The 18,673-nt window shown below is 38.9% G+C and overlaps 4 protein-coding genes and 2 non-coding genes across 7 annotated transcripts; all 6 read left to right on the top strand.

Annotated features, from left to right (window-relative positions):
- Window positions 1–1,558: 1,558 nt before the first annotated feature.
- On the top strand, window positions 1,559–2,818 carry LOC122713189 (tRNA N(3)-methylcytidine methyltransferase METTL6). Of its 2 annotated transcripts, none has more exons than XM_043933405.1 (4): window positions 1,559–2,107; window positions 2,191–2,336; window positions 2,423–2,566; window positions 2,671–2,818. In XM_043933405.1, the coding sequence occupies exons 1-4, from the start codon at window positions 1,736–1,738 to the stop codon at window positions 2,675–2,677; spliced, it is 669 nt and encodes a 222-aa protein (XP_043789340.1). In that variant the 5' UTR covers window positions 1,559–1,735; the 3' UTR covers window positions 2,678–2,818. The 2 variants fall into 2 exon arrangements, with proteins under 2 accessions (XP_043789340.1, XP_043789339.1); XM_043933404.1 differs by having other exon boundaries at window positions 2,654–2,818.
- A 308-nt stretch (window positions 2,819–3,126) lies between these two features.
- LOC122713522 lies at window positions 3,127–3,213 on the top strand. Its single transcript, XR_006346498.1, has one exon. It is a non-coding gene; the product is annotated as a small nucleolar RNA snR60/Z15/Z230/Z193/J17 (small nucleolar RNA).
- Window positions 3,214–3,554: 341 nt separating this feature from the next.
- LOC122713523 lies at window positions 3,555–3,638 on the top strand. Its single transcript, XR_006346499.1, has one exon. It is a non-coding gene; the product is annotated as a small nucleolar RNA snR60/Z15/Z230/Z193/J17 (small nucleolar RNA).
- Window positions 3,639–6,053: 2,415 nt separating this feature from the next.
- Window positions 6,054–7,316, top strand: LOC122713382. The gene is made up of 2 exons (XM_043933760.1): window positions 6,054–6,328; window positions 6,768–7,316. The coding sequence occupies exons 1-2, from the start codon at window positions 6,146–6,148 to the stop codon at window positions 7,020–7,022; spliced, it is 438 nt and encodes a 145-aa protein (XP_043789695.1). The 5' UTR covers window positions 6,054–6,145; the 3' UTR covers window positions 7,023–7,316.
- A 1,475-nt stretch (window positions 7,317–8,791) lies between these two features.
- Window positions 8,792–10,935, top strand: LOC122713408 (YLP motif-containing protein 1-like). The gene is made up of 2 exons (XM_043933826.1): window positions 8,792–8,806; window positions 8,971–10,935. Exons 1-2 carry the CDS (start codon window positions 8,792–8,794, stop codon window positions 10,933–10,935), a joined length of 1,980 nt encoding a protein of 659 aa, XP_043789761.1.
- Window positions 10,936–15,099: 4,164 nt separating this feature from the next.
- Window positions 15,100–16,723, top strand: LOC122713376 (uncharacterized protein DDB_G0271670-like). The gene is given in 3 exon segments (XM_043933753.1): window positions 15,100–15,268; window positions 15,271–15,341; window positions 15,443–16,723. Coding segments are annotated over 3 exon segments (1,521 nt in total).
- Window positions 16,724–18,673: the final 1,950 nt, after the last annotated feature.

The raw sequence follows: 18,673 nt of genomic DNA, 5'->3' as shown, positions 1-18,673 counted from the left end.
ACCCCTCCCTCCTTTTTTTTATCCGCATGAGAACGTATGGCGGGGATCGTTCTCTTGCGAATTCGCGCGGAATCAGACAAAATGTCGGTGAATTCGCGATCAATTTTACGGAGGAGAAAGACGATGGTTTATTCTCTTAATGAGGACGTCGAAAGGATTTGAAATTACGTGTAATAGGGGGAAGCTTTAAGCTCGCGTAATATGCCGTAAAGATGGGAAAGATTCGCGTAATACTTTGATCTCCTTTATAGCGAAATATAATTCTTCTTTAATCATTTTTAACATTTTTTTTTTTTTGACGAAAATGTGATTATAACGTTGAAGTTTAACAATATCTACGAGAAATCCTTTTGAAGAGAGAGAGAGAGAGAGGAGGAAAAGAGAATCGATCAGTTTTAAATTGTGCAAGTTCCACGACGACGTAGAAGCCACCAAATGCGTTATTCGAAGAAACACTAACGATTGCAACTTGCGAAACGTGTTTTTCATTTCATTCAGTTAATCTATCGTCGTATCTTCCGTCAAACCCTCTACAAAATTCTAGTCCGCAATGACCTACATACTACTTGATCGATTAATTTCACTTTGACCTCGTTCTTTTTGCAAATTACGAGGTTGGTTATAAATTATAATACGATAAATGATAAAGCAAACGTGGGAAACGCAATAATAGAAGATCTAAATTATCGAGTTGCAACGGAATATTAGAGAATTCATTATTAATTTTATGGAGATTGCAATTGGTACTTAAATACTTGATAAGCAATATTAATGTTAACGAAATATTTTATTATTATACTTGATGCTATTTATAAACGATTAAATTTACACAATTTACATGTGTATATATATGTACACATATATACATATATACATATATACATATAAATAAATAATCGATTGCTATCGAATACGAATCTTCGTAATATATAACTTTATAGATTTTAATTGCGAATCTTAAATAAAGTAGTAACTAACATTGAATAAAATTTCAGTCACGACTAACCCCTTTCAGTACTGTGTCATCGTGTGACAATGCCGTACGCAGACAGAAAATATTCGTTTTGAACGGGAGCCGAATATTAATTTATCGAATAAGTTCATGCGTGGAATTCATACTGATATTCGGTGTCTTACAAAATTAAATTAACCTGAAGAAATTAAATTACCGAGATTGAATGGTATGCTAATTAAAAAGTATTATCTAAATGAAACATCGCGTGATTGCATTTTAAATAGCTCAGTATCAGTACTTGCACTCCATATAATTTAATATACGATGTTAAATATAAATTTAAAATTAAATATATGTAGAGCGTAGAAAAATAATTTTATGCAAAGATTATATGATACGTATATCTCTCCTTATTCCATGATTACTGGATATATATTAAAATATTATATGCTTAAATTTTAGTATAGAAATATCAATAGTGACTTTTATAGGTATACAGTGGCAGCCTGATGTCACTAGTCTAGTTAAATTGCTATAGTGTATGCCGTGGTGGGGCGGCGTCCATGTTACGCATGTTCTTCTCGTCCATTTCCTTTTGGAACTCGAAGGTGGGAGGTCGGTCTGTAACGCAGTTCTCGGTTTATACTTGCAATCGTTGCTTCATACTCGCGTAAATGTTTCAATTAATTACGACAGAACGAATTTGCATATTCGATAAGATTGTTAAATCGCTTTTATTCCGCGATACGCTAAATTTTTATCACAACGTAATTCGAGAAAATGGCTGAATCAATAAAGTGTGAGTACGCAAGCCACGTGGCGAAGCAACTTACCGAAGAAGAAATTGTAAAGATGCAGGCGCAAAATTCGCGATTAGTTTCCGAATTTCGTGCCAATCAGTTGGAAAAAGACGCGAAAAAACATTGGGACTTATTTTACAAACGAAACGATACTAGATTCTTTAAGGACAGACATTGGACTACCAGAGAATTTAACGAATTATTGGATTTGAGTACGAAAAATGAACAAAATGTTCTTTTTGAAGTCGGTTGCGGTGTTGGAAATTTTATATATCCCTTGATCGAGGATGGATTGAAATTTAAAATGATATTCGCGTGTGATCTCTCTTCTAGAGCCGTGGAACTAACAAAGGTATATATTTAATTATTTATTGATATATTTATGCGCTATTTTGTGTATCATTTATATATATGTATAATTATATATCTTTATAGAATCATTCGTTGTACGACCCAGAGAACATAAAAATTTTTCAAACGGATATTACAACAGAAAATTGTTTTTTGGAGGTGGACTGTCCGGTCAACGTTGCAACGTTAATATTCGTTTTATCGGCTATTCATCCGAAAAAGTTCAGGAAGTAAGTTAGGAAGTCTTTTATATTTTTTTTAAAATAATTTTTTTAATAATAATTTGCAATTCACTATAAAATTTATGATATTTCAGAGTCGTGGAGAATTTATATAACGTTCTCGACAAAGGAGGAATCGTGCTTTTTAGAGATTATGGTTTATACGATATGGCTCAACTAAGATTTAAACCTGGTCACAAGATTAGTGAAAATCTTTATATGAGACAGGATGGTACCAGGTAAGATTTCTTTATTCCTTTTTATTGTAGTCAATATTACAATAGTATAAATTACACTAATTACACTATTACACTATTTTATTTCAGGACATATTATTTTTCAGAGAATGAAGTGTCAAACTTATTTCAATCGGTTGGCTTTGAAGTATTAACGTGTAATTACGTACAAAGACGAACTGTAAATTTCAAAGAAAAGATCGACGTACCTAGAATTTTTGTTCAAGGAAAATTTATAAAATTCTAGTAATAATGGTACGTATTCATAAAAAAAAAAGAAAAAAAAAAGTAACATGGAAGCGATATTACTAAGTCGTAAAATCGGTCAGGCGTTAGGAATTTGTGTTTTAAGATAGAACATGTAACTTGAGACGTTTTAGGGGAGATAAGGAACTTTGAACTCTCCTTTAAATCCATATACATACATACACACATATATATATAGTTATGACTATAGACTGAATATGTATATACGTATATATTTTCTGCAGTGTATATTATAATGGCTTCATCAATCGATGTTATCGCTTAATGTTTTCGATCTCACTATTATTTTTTTGTTTTTGATGTATATAATGATGAAAGCATAGTTCAACTGATTTTTAATGAAGAATATTAAAAATGTCTTTCGCTCCTATCTGATAAAATAATAATAATAATAATATATAATTGTATTGAATACAAAAAGATTTTTCACATAAAAATATACGTACTTGATGTTTCAGAAAAAGTTTCATGGATCAGTGAATTGAAGTATTATTGCAGCTTTAATTAGTAAGTATTTTTCTTTTTTCTGGAAAAAAATATAACATGTTCGTAAAATTTATTTGCTGTTCAAATAAATATATTTTTAAAGGAGATAGGGATAAAAATTGAATATCAGACATATAAATTTTATCTCGAATTACGAAGTTTTAGCGAAAATTACGATCCTGTTATATTTTATCCATTCATAAAATATAGGAAATTAAAAAGATAATTTGATTTAGAATAAAAGTTTATGATGAATTCATAGTTCAACCGATTTTTAATGAGGTATATTAAAAATGTCTTTCGCTCCTATCTGAATTTTTTTTTTAATCTCAAATATATTGTCTAAACATTATACTTTTATTTTATCTTTTCTTTTTTTTTTTTTTCAGGAAGCTAAGCACTGGATTTAAAACTATAATAATAGTTGAAGGGTGCTGGTACAAGTAAGCATTTTTAATTTACGATTATATGTGATTAAATTTATTTTTTAAAAAAAATTTTCTCGTTATTAAAAATTTTATTTTTGAAATATGCTATTAATTACTAGTCAATATTGAATTTTCAAAATCAATGATGTATTTCTGTAAATATGTTTGATTTTTCATGATATGTATACATAATGAATTTCGTCACTACCGCTGAGAAATAAAATAATATTTCAAAATTATGATATTATTTATATCAGTAAAAAACAATATTGTTACTTTTTTGCAGGAAAAACTGAATATTTTAAGTACGAAAAATTAAATATAAATCTCCAATGATAGGTAAATAACTATTTCATTTTAAAAGATCAAGCATTACTGATAAAAAAATATTTAAATTATTTTATTACAATGATGTAAAACATTTGCAATGATTCAATGATTACATTCCATTAGCTCTATCTGAAAGTTAAATTTCTCTTTCTATTCACAAAATAGAAAAATATAACTGGTAAACAATGCATTTTTATATTCCAGGTTATAAAGAAGAATTTTACCATATGAAATGTGTAATATTTGCAAAATATATTTTATTAATATAATATAATTTACAATGTTGTAATTTCTAATAAATAAAATTTAACACAATTTAATTGCTACCTTCATTTTTACCCATTTTTATACTCCTTTTATATCAATAAAATAAAATCTCGTTGCATTAAAATTTAGAAAATATTATATCGTGTATAGATATCATGTTCCTAAGAAGAATTTGAAAGCGAAGCCGCAAACACGAATAAATTGCATCGAGATTATTAATTGGACAAAAACATACCATGTTCCAATTTGCTTTGTATTCGATGCGCAATATTTAAATATACGATAAATCTAAGTAAGATTACAATGTTTTTTACATTCTCTTCAATAATTATAAAAATATCGATACATATATTTAAGTTAACAAAAAATTAACATATGTTTATAAATTCATAAAATACGATTTTACTATGAAAAACATCGAATTAAATATACGAATAATTATTATCACTAATCTGATTGAATAAATTAATTTTGAATGTAGACAAAAATTATTTCATTTCATCAAATCTTAACATTTGATCCAATTAAAAATGAAAAAAAATATACAGGTTTCGATTTCCTTAAAAGATAAATAGTAAGAGGTGATGAAGGCCATTTCAATTTTTCTGACCACTATATCGATGTTTTAAATTGTGGTCAACCGATAAAATATACGCATCGTTAAAACATTTTTTCATTCAATCGGAAAATATTAAATTTCATTGTTCGTCCATATTCAAACAGCACAATTAGAAAAGTGACTTTGTAAGGACGCGATATTTTTTCCTGATATGGATTCTTATCGATTTTCACCAGATTTGAGTGTAAACAGATTAAAAAAAAAAATACCAAATAAAAAACTATTTGTTGAGAATGTAAAAACGAATTCGGAATACGAATGGAATCGTATGTAATCACCAATTTACCAAAATCAGACGATACGCATGCATCGAATAGGATGTTAGGCAATGGTCAAAATTTCCCGAAGAATTTAAATTCAAATCGTCAGAACCATACCTATTTTAAATTCGATTAATTGCTTTCTGATCGAAGATAATCGATCATTTTATATTATCGCAAAAAATATATTTTTTAACCTTATTCTTGAATCGAAATTTAGCTTTTTACTACAAAGATATAAACTCACGCGAAATTCCATTCCACAAACATACATACATATATACATATTCCTTGTAGAAACGATAAAAATTAGCAATTCCAATTAATTGGATCTATCACAATACGAGCAAAATCGTAACCAGAACATTCCTCGATACTCGCAAGGTCACGATGATTAAGCGCCATAAAATATTCAGTTGCTTTTTCTTTTATAGCACAGGTGGTGCGGTTGGTTTTATTAACCGGATGTTCCAGAAAGATACTCTTTGAAAGATATTTTCTGTGAAATCGATAGATAAAAGCAACCGATATCTTCCTGATCCGGACACGTCTAATCGAGACATCTAATATTCTCAACGTTTACAGAAAAATCGTTCTTCGATCCATCGTTTTTCATAAAAAAATAATGATATATACATATTACGATCATTAAGGTTCAGAGAACTTGTTACAACGTCGTACGAGGTAAAACACTTTCGTTCGTATTTGGCCGATTGCCAAGGTCCCTTGCTTCACCCGCGTGCCATGCATTGGAGGTTATACACGGATCTGCTTCAGGAATACCTGAACAAGATTGCTTAGCAGACCCCGTCGTCCCTGAAAGCTTCGATGGCACACGTACTTACACAGGCGTATATGGTCTCCGGTAAAGCAATAGGACGTGCAACAACCCCGTGCAACATCCACCAGCTCACGCACACACGCAATGGTTACACGCACCACACGCGTGTCCTCGTGCATTGATCGGCCAGTGACGCGCATAGGAGGATCTACTCGCCAGGTATATAAAGGTATCCACCAAAAAGCCAGAGCATCATTCACCTCCAGTTCAACACACGAGCTGATCTCCAAAGATCTACGAAACCTATCAACCATGAAGTGCATCGTTGTAAGTACTTATTGCGTACACTCGTTGCGTATCTAACATTCGATCTAACCTTTCTTCCAATCTTCCATGACGGACCTGTGTCCGAATTAAAATCGTATCTAATTCTTTATCAAACTCTGTACTCACAATTAATATTGTACAATTATCATTGTAACGTTACTATCAATCATAACACGTACAATTCATTTTCTATTTAAATGTCTACTTTGTGCAATAATTTGTCACTAAGAGAATAAGACATATGGTTAAAATTCTGCAATTATTTCTTACTTACTTACTTACTTACTACCTTCGTTCTATTTCATTCCATCTCTCTTAATATTACCATATCAAGATCATTGCATTTGTGTAAATGAAAAGAAAAAAAAAAAAAAAAAAGAAAGAAAGAAAGTGTAGTTGCTATTTATTGCAGGCGCTATTTATTGCTATTTATTTCCAGCTTGTTGCTCTGTTCGCCCTCTTCGCTGTAGCCTTCGCACAGGCACCCAAGCCTGTCCAACCCGATCAGGAACAATCCGTGGAAGGAGAGGCATCGAGAGACAAGAGAGGCCTGTTACTAGCTTCCTACACTGCACCAGCAGCATTAGCACCAGCGCCAATTGCGTACTCTTCTTACGTCGCCCCGGCAGCCCCAATTAGCTACGCTCTGCCATACGCCTACCGCGCATACCCCAGCTACACGTATCTGGGTTAATTTTAGGGGTATTAGGGATAACACCGAGGGACCTTTGTGATCACGACTAGGGAAATGATTATACGGCAATTGGAAGGATTTTCGAGCGAGTCGTTTAATCGACGCTACTTTAGTTTAAGTAAATTTAGAACGATAGCAGCCGGACGAAATTTCTTTTTTAAATGTTAATTGCTCAAATTATACGTTCGCATCGTATTATATCGAAGATCACCGATCTATTCAACTTCTGACAAATCTTAATACACCGTTCCGTTGTATTCTCATCATGTTAAATACAGAAATTGATTAAGCTCATATTTGTGTATCAATCGTATCATTTTCCTCGTCCAATCTCCATTTTTCCACGATATCGAAGAGGAAAAGAGAAAATCAAACGGAAAGAAATCTTATTACTTACCAATATTCGTAGGAAAGATAGTACTTGTTTTATCATACGATCTATAAGGGATCTATGATGCAAATTTCACGTATCTTATTCATGATTAGATTATTAAACATGCGTCCAATGCATCCATCTTTAATACGAGCATGGTTCTTGCGTTGTTGTTGGTGCATCGTTGGAGCGCGTTAGACTTCCTGTTGAATGGCGAAGTAAGCGGCGACACGACGATGACATCATCGGATGGCAGTTTGGCGTTGTAATCATTGATCATTTAGGCTTGCATGAAGTCATTGAAATAGAAGCTATTCCCTGTGCCCGCTCATTGTTTCTGCTTTTATAAAACGTGTGCACGAATGAGCAACGTGATCACGATCCCCACACCGATATCGTGCAAAATCGAGTGAGAAAATTTAAAAAACTTGGAGGATCTTGTAAATTTCTCGTCTGTTTGACGCGTTGTCAATCTGGCCACGGTGACGCTGCTACAATTATATAACAGAGATCCTTTTAACGAGTCAAAATGCGTAATCGACAGAGAGACATTTGAAAAACGACATCAGAGAATTCGAGCACGCGTGACTTACGTGTAAATGGGAATTACACAACAGGAATATATTACTATAAATGAATCCTCGTTCGGTATTCTTGTTCGGGGCTTGATGAGTTTAACTCACTTTCACTGAAGAGTTTTGAAGAGTTTGAAAGCTTTGGAGGATAAATACGTGATAGGAATGACATCCCAAACTTCGTATTATAGTATCGAAATACGAAACCAGTTAATAACCGGAGAAATAATTTTTCATAAACGGGGACAAAGGAAATTGTTCTTTGCTTCTTCGTCTTTCCGCGGAGGAAAAGTAATTTATGTTAAGAAAGTACGAAGGAAGGGAAAGGGTACGATTGTATTCGCATCCTTATCGACGATCTCAAGCTAGGACGGAAGCTATGCGTCTTTCTCACTTTCGTAGAGACTTTCGCGTTAACGATCGATACGATACTTATCTATCTCCTTTTCTCCTTTTTCTCGAATTGAAATTTATTTTTGGAAACCGATTAATATATTCGAAGAGTCACGAGAGGACGATACTCTACATCGATATGTGTAACATCGATCCGTAACAGCATTGCCTAAGTGTGATCGATGAAAGCCAGCAAGAAAGTCTATTGTAATTCGTGGATGGTCGCGACCCGACTGTATTTATACATGTGCAGGTATGGCCGTGGTCTTAGTCGGTGCGAGCCTGTCCATCCTTGAGGAAATTAGTTTTTTTTTTTCCCCAACCAAGCTGCCCTGATTCCATGCTCGAGAAGCTTGTAGACCAGTTACTAGGTTAGCTCAGGGAACGTCCGATTAGTGCGGTGATACAGTGCGATTGGATTACGAACCATGAAGTTCCTCTTGGTAAGTGTACCACGATTAGAAAATTAAGCGATTCGATCTTCCTGACCGCTTCCTGTTGGCGCGTTAACGACTCGCTTCGACAATTTTGCGTCCTTCCTGCGAGTTGATAAGATCGAGCAGGAGGATAAAGCGGTTCGCCTTTTATTTTTTTCCCTTTTTTTTAGCTCGCTTGTCTACTGGCTACGAGCTTATTATTATCCGTCACCGCGAAAACCGAGGTCGAGGATGCCGAGGAGAAGCCGGAGATTACGAAGTTGGAAGTAGTCGATCTCGGCGAGGGCGAGGGCGACGTGGATGACGCGGAAGAAGTTCAGAAAAAGAGGGATTCGGGATATTCGTACAGGAGGCCGGCCAACCACGCTTCAGCCTCGAGAGCTCGTTTCCAAATTGGGCAATCAACCGGTCACGGAGGGCGCATAGTTAATAGACATCCCGGGCAAATAAATAGACCGGTTACGAAATACGGTCCACCCGGTTATCAGAACTCGTCCCCAACGAGGGTGACTTCGTTGCACGGTCAACAGAATCGGGATAAATTGCAATTCCACGGACATTTCGGTCAACAACATTCGAGCAACTTCGATGGCCGTCCAGGTGGGCTCCCGTTCGAGCAGGAAATACCAAGTCCTATCAGACAGGTCGATTTCGTGGAACCGAATCCGATATCGACGCAAAACGACGAGCCGTTTGCCGGCAATTCGGCCAATTACTTGCCTCCCCACAATCAAAAGTTACCCGGCCCTTCCACGCCGCAGATCTTCTCGCCCGTCCACCAGGGGCAGCAACAACAATTGGCGAATTTTCAAAATCGGGACGTCGCTCAACCGCAAGGACATATATCAGACGCTGCCCTTTTCCTCTCTCAAAACGCTCAAGCCATACAACAGCTTTACGGCGCCCCACCGAACGAGCAGGATTTCGCGCCGAACGCCGATCAATTCCTAGGCCACACGAATCAAGTACAAAACCCCAGCAGCAGCCAGTTGCAAAATTTCGAGGCGACCTCTCAAACCCCGCAAAACTTCCCGGGTCCTCCCTTACCCTCGTACGCGTCTGGAACTCTCACAGCCCAAGAGACGTTGCAACAGATACAATCCCTCGAAAAGGATAGGCTGATCGCCCAGTTGCAGCACGCGCTCGCCACCCAGGCTCAGCACTCGCAAAACGTAGTGGACGTAGCTGGAAGGTACGCTCAAAATCAGCCTGGCTTCGTTCAGAATCAAGATCTTCTGGCCTCCATCGGGCAGCGAATCGCGAAGTTTCACGGTTTAAACGCGCGACCGAGCACCGTGAACTTCGGTTCCGGAAACACAGCTTTCAATCAATCACCTTTTTTGCCAGGGACGACCATCGGTCCGGGGTTTCCGCTTAGCTACGGACCGTCCACCACCGTTCGGCCTTCGACCACCACCGCGACGACAACCGCCACCGCAACACCAACCACCGTGCAACCCCCTCAGCCGGCCAAACCCGACGGAACCTCTCAAGTCGGTTCTTCGCTGCCCGCGCCGTCCCCGCCGCTTCCTGTTTACGGAGGATTCGTCCCGTTCCTGGCAGGCACCGCTTTCCTGTCCAACGTCCCCTCCTACGGCCCCGCGTTCCTCGCACCCGGCCCCCTCACCGCCCTCCACTCCTCCAGCTCCTCGCCCACTCACTTCGGTCTCCCCATACCCACGGACCACGGTCACAAACCCGCGGCCGGAAACACCCCCGCACCACCCACCTCCTCCACCACTCCCTCGACCACCCGGCCTGCCCCCCCTCCCTCGTCCGTGCCGCTTCATCCCGTGCCGACGACACCCCTTCACCCCGTCGCGCCCCTTCACCCCGTCGCTCCCCTTCACCCCGTCGCTCCCCTTCACCCCGTCACACCCCTTCACCCGGTGCAACCGGTGCTCCCTCCTACGACCACCACACACGCGCATCCACCCCCGTCGACAACCACGAATCCCGGCTACGGGTTGCAAACGGCGGTAATCAATCCGCTCCTGTACAAGCCCATCAAACCGGTCTATCCGTTCTACTATTACCAGAACGTCGCGTATCAGGTACCGAAACCGGCGTTGCCCACTTATCCGTGGAGCTACGCGCCGACCTATGCTCAAGCGAAACCGACCCAAATATGGTAAATGAAACGGCGCATCCCGTTCCTAGCGGGTTAATCGTAATGGCAGCTTGCTTCCATCTCCCCTCCTGACTATCGAGACTGACTGTTTACCCACGAAAAGGGAAAAGGGAACCCGAGAAATTGAAGAAGAAAGTAAGTGTGGCACTGTGGCGGCGACTCGCGGTAACGTTTCGGTTTAGACGCAAAGATAACGAGATAGAGAGAGAGAGAGGGAGAGAGAGGGAGAGAGAGGGAGAGAGAGAGAGAGAGAGAGAGACGGTCTCGTTATTAGCTCGTTATTAGCTGGTTGAAATTTTAATCTGGAATCTATCGTTCTTTATTTATATACGTGATATTTTTCTTTTTTTTTTTTTTTCTTTTTCTTCTTCTTCTTTTTCGATAACTAGATAGTTATTGTAGAGTTACGAGTATGTATGGAATATCAGGAATATCTTATCGATTCTTACTTGTTGTTATTGGTACGAGGTTTATCGGTACGTAAGGAATAATTAGAGACAGGGTTTTACTTTTCACACGAAGGTGGGATAAACTATTCGTGTTTCTTTTATTTATATAGGTTAATTTTTAACGTGTCCTTGTCCGACAACGCGTCGAATTTAACACGCCGTATCGATTTTCGATGCCCTCTCCATTCCTTCATTGCGTACGATTTCTCGATTGAACGTTGTACATAAGCAAGTTTTTATTTATTGTATCGAATAAATATTTTTTTTACTTGACCGAGTAATTTTGTTTTCTATCGCTCCTTGGTAAAATAAAATGAGAAAAAAAGAAAGGAGAAAAAGAAGCTGATTATAAAAGTTTTGCTGTGATTCTTAATCGAAAGAAAGAGAGAGAGAGAGAGAAAAAAGTCAATTGCAGGCGGCGTGCTCGTTTCGCCGGTAAAGAAAGTACACCCTAGAAAAGCAACTGTCTCCGTTTCCGGCCCGTAAACCTACACCAAAGAACTCTCACCGAGGACTTAATGGGCGTTCAATCGATCTGCTTGATCGTGACCTCAAAAGTCGTTCGATCATTCTAATCACGATCGATATATTCTCGACCAGATTAATCGGATTATTCCGGGCATACGTAATGAGTTCACCCGCCCACGCGAGCATACGCGTTACGATTAATATCCATTTTCTCTTTAATTTTGAACAGAGCTTCGTATTTAATTATTAGGCAAATTTTATTTGAATTTTATTTCGATCGATCGAAATCTTGAATTGAATTGTCACGATATTAAAATATTTACACCTGAGTTTCGTCGTTATCCGATAATTTTTATCCTTAGCCAAGATGGCGTGATAACGCGTCGCTGTGTAATTTTAACTTTTGAACTCGATTAAAATTTTTCTTCGCGCCAGAGATTTTTGATAGACTCGAAATCATTTGCTTAAACATCATTCGAGTCAATCGATATTATTAATTACATTTCTCAGTGCTCGATAATTTTAAAATTATGCATGTATTATCGCTTAAAGTCACGGAATAATTAAAACATAACCATTAATTTTCTCCAAGATTGCGTTTACACTGTCGCTATATATCTATTTAACGCATTTGTGTATTTGTTTGTTTGTTCATATTTTTAATTTCGCAAAGGAAATTATGGGTTTATGGGTTTACGATTTAGAGGCTGACAGGTTTGTTAACCCGTGCACTGTAAGTGAATAATATCCCGGGTAAAAAAGGTAAATAGTTGTTACGTTGTGGCGCAATGCAGCCACGAAGCCTGTCGAAGAATCGTGTGGCCGGGTCGGTTACACGATTATACCGCTAAACGTACCAGATTTCTACAAATATAGAACAAGTGTAATTGGCTACGAAGTAGCCGTTTCATTTTCCGTAATCCGGCAAAGGCGGAAAAGGAAAAAGGGGCACGAGTCACGAAGAAACGCGGCCTCGGAATAGAATAGCGGCTACTTTACGATTCACACAGGTGTCAACTCACTTTCCGCGACTGACCCGAATCTCAATTTACTTTTCGTTTTAGTGCGCTACTCGTTTCCTGCACATTTATCGTTTCAACTTGGACAACGGTCCAATTCCAGTTCTGGGCAATTATTATTCTTATGTATACATATATATAAAAAAAAAAAAAAAAAAAAAAAGAAAAAAAGAAAGAAACGGTTTATATCTCGAGAAATCTAGAAACTAGATGAGCGGAACAAATAATAAACAAGTTTAATATCTTGTTAACGATTGTGACTCGACTAGTGCCAGTAATTTAACGTTACACCATTTAAAATTGTGAATTTTTTTTACCGTATACATTTACACGTGAAAAAATGGAGAGAAGAATATCGTACGCTTTTTGCCCATTTCGTTTATAAATTATCATCTAGGTAACGAAAGAATAACATGAACAACGAAAGTGTATCTAACTTTTTTTCTTTTTTTCCGTAGACATCGAGCTTTCTCGAATAGACGTTATTTAAATAATAAACACATGTACTCGTTTGCAAAATGTTGACAGAAAATTTACCTTCGGGTTATTAAGCACGTTTACTTTTCATGCAAACAATGTTAGTCCATGTAGGTTGTGTACCGCTTTCCGGGAAAGCGTCTCATGTTTTTTCGTTCCAACCACCGTCATTTCCATGCGGTCTCTTCTAAAGAAAATTGAAGCTACAAAATTCATTCGTACATTTAATCAAGTTATATATATATGTATATCTTTTAATAAAGAATTATACAACTCCTTTTAATAAAAGAATTATTTATTATCTCGCGTTTCAGTTATCGATTATTCACAGATCATTTAATCGTTTGTATTTATAACACGCCTCGTTAATAATACGTTAATGTCTTTCTCGATACGTGTTTTTTTTCGATAATCGTTTTCTCACAAAAAACTCAAAGTTTTATTTCCAGTTTTTTTCTCCCCACCAGTAATTCGCTCTGATTTCTACATAAGCAAGACTCGAGACGGGAGAATCGGCAAAGAATTCGCCTCATCTTTTTTCGTTGGGCCGAGAAGCCTACAGGGAATTACGATGGCTAACTTCCTTCCATCGTCCCACGAGTGAAAGTAAAACGAAATCAATCGGAGTTTTCAGCTCGAGTTGGATAGATAGTGGACACACGCCGGATGGGAGACGTCGTATCCTTGCCACACGTATATTTTATCTCGCTTCCCTTTTTCTTCGCTCTCCTCTCAACGACGCGATTATTTTTCGCCGAAAACAAGAGCGCAGCTACAACGTTTAAATCTTGGCCATTCTTTTTTTTCTTGCCCACTGTCGTCCCAGGGCATTTCACTTTCCAACATCGAAATTGGCTTTCAATGGGTTCCGAAGAAGGAGAACGCTCGCGAAATCAACCACACCTTCGTTGCTCCTTTCATGTCGCGTCACAAAAGACTATTGAAACACTATTGTTCGAAGAATATTTTCCTGGGAAATAAAAAATTTCGTTTTTCCTGAAAAGCCCGTACTCTCTCTTTCTCTATCTTTTTCGTGTAATATTGTAATATTATAATAGATGGAAAATTTAATCGTGAGTTATTACTTCTGGCACAGAATTTCCAACGAAGAAGAAATGTATTTCACAATTGCGTTTCGAGAAGAGGATGAAAAAGCAAAAATGTTTCGATATAGGATATATATATATATATATGTATAAAGGGTGAAGACGAAGTACGTACACGAGATGATTTAATAAATTTTCAAGGAACACAGTGATAGTTGTCTTCTCGACGTTGGTTAATTATCTGTCAAGAAGAAGTTTTAATTAACAAGATCCTCGCCCGTTGGTAGAGAGTTATCTCAGAATTAATTAATAGGAAGCATGATATATTTAAGAAGAAGGTGCGTATATTTCCAAGATAACCTGGCGGTTTCGCAAAAATTAATGAAAACGATGACATTTCAAGCGAGAATGGAGAATTTGCCTTTTTTAACGAGAATATACGAGCCGTTTCGATACAATTTTTCTTTCGTTTCTCTCGTAATCTCTCGAAAAGTAAATGTATATACGTGTGTACACAGTAATTAGCGTTATCGTACTCGATCTCGAAGTAGAGTAATTTTTCTTCCTTCTTTCCAAAAAAAAAAAACGATCGAGTTCGTAATAAGGAAACGTGTTTACTCGAGGAGCACAATACTCGATAAGTTAATCACTTTTACCGGGGCGCTCTCGTTTACAAATTTTACGTCCAGATTAGATGGATTAAACCTCGATGCTCCTAAGGAATACATTTGGTTGCGAAGGTGGTGGTGCACTAGTACCAACGCGGGGAGATTCACCTTCACCTAGACCTTTCTTTCACCATGTAAGAGGGGATTTGTATATAAAAGCTCTCTTCTGGGTAGCAAAGGCATCAGAGACCACAATTTCACTCACATACCCGTTCCTTACTCGACCGACAAACAACTAGCGTATCGAAACAACACCTTGTTTAGAATCAACATGAGATCATTAGTAAGTCCATCACAGAAATATACAAGTATCGATCGTTAACGAGCTTCTACAAAATAGATCTCGCAATTCTCCGACACTTATCCGATTTTCACTTTTCGTAGGTGATTTTGGTCCTGGTAGCCGTGCTGGCTATATCCCGCGTCTCGTGCAGAGAGCCTAAGGGGGACAAACGATCGTCGAGACTACCGTTCAAAGGGAAGCGCGGGATCGTCGAGTATTCCGGAGGATCGTCTTACAACTCTCCTCTCATAAGCTCCGGATACGCCGGCGGATACTCGTTGGGCCATTCTTCGGGTATCCAAAGTTTAGGAGGCGGCTCGATGGGATACTCCCTAGGATCCGGAGGACTGGGCCACAATTTCGGGGCCCAGGTTCAAGGGATCGCGTTGGGAGGGCAGCACTTCGGAGGGCAATCGTACTCCTCGCCCGGCCTCGGCTCCCTCGGCGGCGGAGGAGGTCTGTTCAGCCCGCCGTCCAAGAACGGGCCGGTCACCTTTGGCATCCACGGAGGAGGTGGTTCTTCGTCTTCGGCCGGCTACTCGGCCCCGGTCTACGCGACATCCGGTGTCCACGGATTGTCGGCGTACGGCTCTCCTCATCAAGGGATCAGCCTTTCGTCGATGTTGGGATCCGGCCACAGCTCCGGCTACAGTCTACCGGCTTCGTCCCTCGGCACGGGTCACACCCTGTCGATCCACTCCATCTCACCGGGTTACGCGGCCAGCGGGGGTTTGGTAATCGATTCCAGCGCTCTTGGAAAAGGATCCTCGAGCTACAGCCTCCCAGTCTCCTCCTCCTCCTCCTCCTCCTCCCACGGAGGTTCGTCCCTGAGCAGCTACCAGTCCGGTAGCTCGTCCTCGGGTTACTCTATCCCGATATCCTCGGGATCCTCTGCCCTTCACTCCGGTTCCTCAGCTAGCTACTCTCTGCCGGTCTCGTCTGGATCGTCCATAGGGGGACACATAAGCCTCTCTGGCGGATCCTCCTCCGACAGCTACTCCCTTCCCGCCTCGTCCATCTCCACCTCGCACCCTTACGTATCATCCGACACCTCGTCCTCCTCCTCCTCCTCCTCCTCCTCCTCGAGAGGTACCAGCTACTCGAATCCATCCTATTCCTCGCCCGCTTCCGGTTATTCCGGATCTATCTCCAGCTACTCGAGCCCTACCTATTCCAGCTCAGGTTATTCCAGCGCGTCGAGCAGCTATTCCCCTGCCTACTCGGCTCCCTCGACGTCGTACGGCACCCCGATGGAGTCACACGGCTCGTACTCGAATCTGGCGCCCAGATACGTCGAGTATCCCGGCTCGAAGAGCTACGAAGATTCCACGAGCAACAAATACGACACGATTTCGTATTCAAGTCCAAGTGGGAAATATTAATATCGTCGATCGGATGTCTGCGCGATCCGCGATAGGACGTAGAACCATCGTGGACCAATCCGTGACTTGATCTGAGTTCTAGGCGAATCCGTGTCCGCAAGTACGATCCACGGATCGTATTGGATACCGTGCTAATTTATATATTTTTTCCTAGAATTAATTGTATTATTTAAAACGCCGTTTTGCGTTTATTTATATTCCTGCGAATTAATCTGTACGTTGAGTTCCGTAATATCGATATTTCGATTCGTTGATGTCGATGTTCATAGTTTTATACGTATTCTTGTTTGTAATAAAGCGATTCCTTTTTGTAACTGTTTCACTATATACATATATACATATATATATATATATATATATATACTCCTTTGAAGAATAATCTAGCGTGTATAATAACGCGTATTCATCGGCTTTCACAATTTTGATCATCGATTTCGTTCCAAATCGATCGAGATTGGAAACATCTTCGAGAGGATGTAATGCACGTATAAGTTTTTTAAATTATAATAATATTTTTTTTTGGCCATTAATTTAATTTAATCATTTGGCTGTACAAAGTGTCACCGTTTTTTTTTTTTATTCGTTCAAAAGATTTTTTTCATTCGATCACCTTCTCGCCGTGAAAGTTATTTCTCGCGAGAAAAGAATGATCATTCCATATAATAAAGATGACGAGAAGGAAGAAGAATAAGAAGAAGAAGAAAAAAAAAAAGAAGAAGATCACTTTTACTCTAAATCCTGCTCCAGCGAAATGAAAGAATTCCTTTCTAAACTTTTGTTCTTTTTGGGAAAGTATCGGACGAGTCGTGTACGCTGAAAGCCACTGCTCGTCCATTGCGGACCGGTTTAACACGATTCATAAGGAAACTGTTCTTTTCCCTCTGTCCTTATTTCTATGAGTAAGCGAGTAAAGGTATTTAGGCTGCGATATTTTCATTCCAAGAAAAAGAAAAAAATTTGAATTTACAAAAAAAAGAAAAAAAAAAATACTCGAGCAAGGAAACAAATTGCTTTTCGTTTCGCCTCGAAGAGGAATAATTTGTTGCTTTCTTCTCTAAAGATGAAATTTAAATCGGTGAGAGAATTTAATGTAATTCCGTTTCAATCCTGAATCCATCGGAATATTCTTTCGAAAAAGAAAACGCGTATCCAAGAAACTTGTAAGCGGAGGAGAAACTTTATTTTGCTCGTAAAGCTTCGAGAAAGTGTTTCACTCGAATAATAAAATCGTTCAAAAAAATCCCTTATCGCTCGTTCAATTCCTACAATTCCCTTTTCATTCGATCCTCGCTTTCCAACAAATATTTATCTCTTTAAAATTTTTCAAAACGCTCGATTATTTCTTTCTTTGACGATTAATCGCGATAAAATCGATCGATCGTTCCCTTATTCGTTACCAAACATCGTCGTTACGATTTTAATAATATCCTTGGTCGACGAATAGTAATAAAATCTGTCGCTCAGCGTAAAACAACACCCTCGCTAAAGAAAGTGGCGGGCATCGTTTCTCGAACGTGCAACAAGAACGACCCACTTTTCAACGATCGCACGTGCGCATCGATGAACAAACATGAATCCTCGTGGAAAAAACGGAGGATCAACTCGAGATCGGGGGATCGTCCGATTAAAAAGCGTTCGATCTGGAACCGGGCTAGATCGCAAGAAAGTTGTACATTTCACTATTTTCCGACTGGTTCGACGAGTGACATACTTGCGATTCACTCTTACGCCGGTCGAACACGTGCCCGGAGCGAAAACAGGGAAAATCCACCTCTTACTCCTCCTCTCATCCTTAATAACCGCTATCTCTCTAATATTTCGTGCAATTTCTAGCGCGAAGAAATTTCCACGCGAAAAACGTGGTGGGTAATAAAAATGAAAATCAGATTTACGATACGCGTTTCCTTTCATCCGACCGGTCTCTGGTATATTGGAAAGATCGCTTTCCCA

The sequence above is a fragment of the Apis laboriosa genome, unplaced genomic scaffold, assembly GCF_014066325.1.
Source record: "Apis laboriosa isolate Shangri-la unplaced genomic scaffold, ASM1406632v1 scaffold23_cov150, whole genome shotgun sequence".
Classification (NCBI taxonomy): domain Eukaryota; kingdom Metazoa; phylum Arthropoda; class Insecta; order Hymenoptera; family Apidae; genus Apis; species Apis laboriosa.
Note: the sequence above shows the minus strand (reverse complement) of the source record. Positions and strands in the feature narration are given on the sequence as shown.

Excerpts from the sequence above, each read along its gene's own strand:
- LOC122713189 (XM_043933404.1), top strand. The coding sequence starts at position 1,736 with ATGGCTGAATCAATAAAGTGTGAGTACGCAAGCCACGTGGCGAAGCAA. Across the intron at positions 2,108-2,190 it reads GAGCCGTGGAACTAACAAAG|AATCATTCGTTGTACGACCC; the intron begins GTATATATTTAA and ends ATATCTTTATAG. Across the intron at positions 2,567-2,653 it reads ATGAGACAGGATGGTACCAG|GACATATTATTTTTCAGAGA; the intron begins GTAAGATTTCTT and ends ATTTTATTTCAG.
- LOC122713382 (XM_043933760.1), top strand. The coding sequence starts at position 6,146 with ATGGTTACACGCACCACACGCGTGTCCTCGTGCATTGATCGGCCAGTG. Across the intron at positions 6,329-6,767 it reads CAACCATGAAGTGCATCGTT|CTTGTTGCTCTGTTCGCCCT; the intron begins GTAAGTACTTAT and ends ATTTATTTCCAG.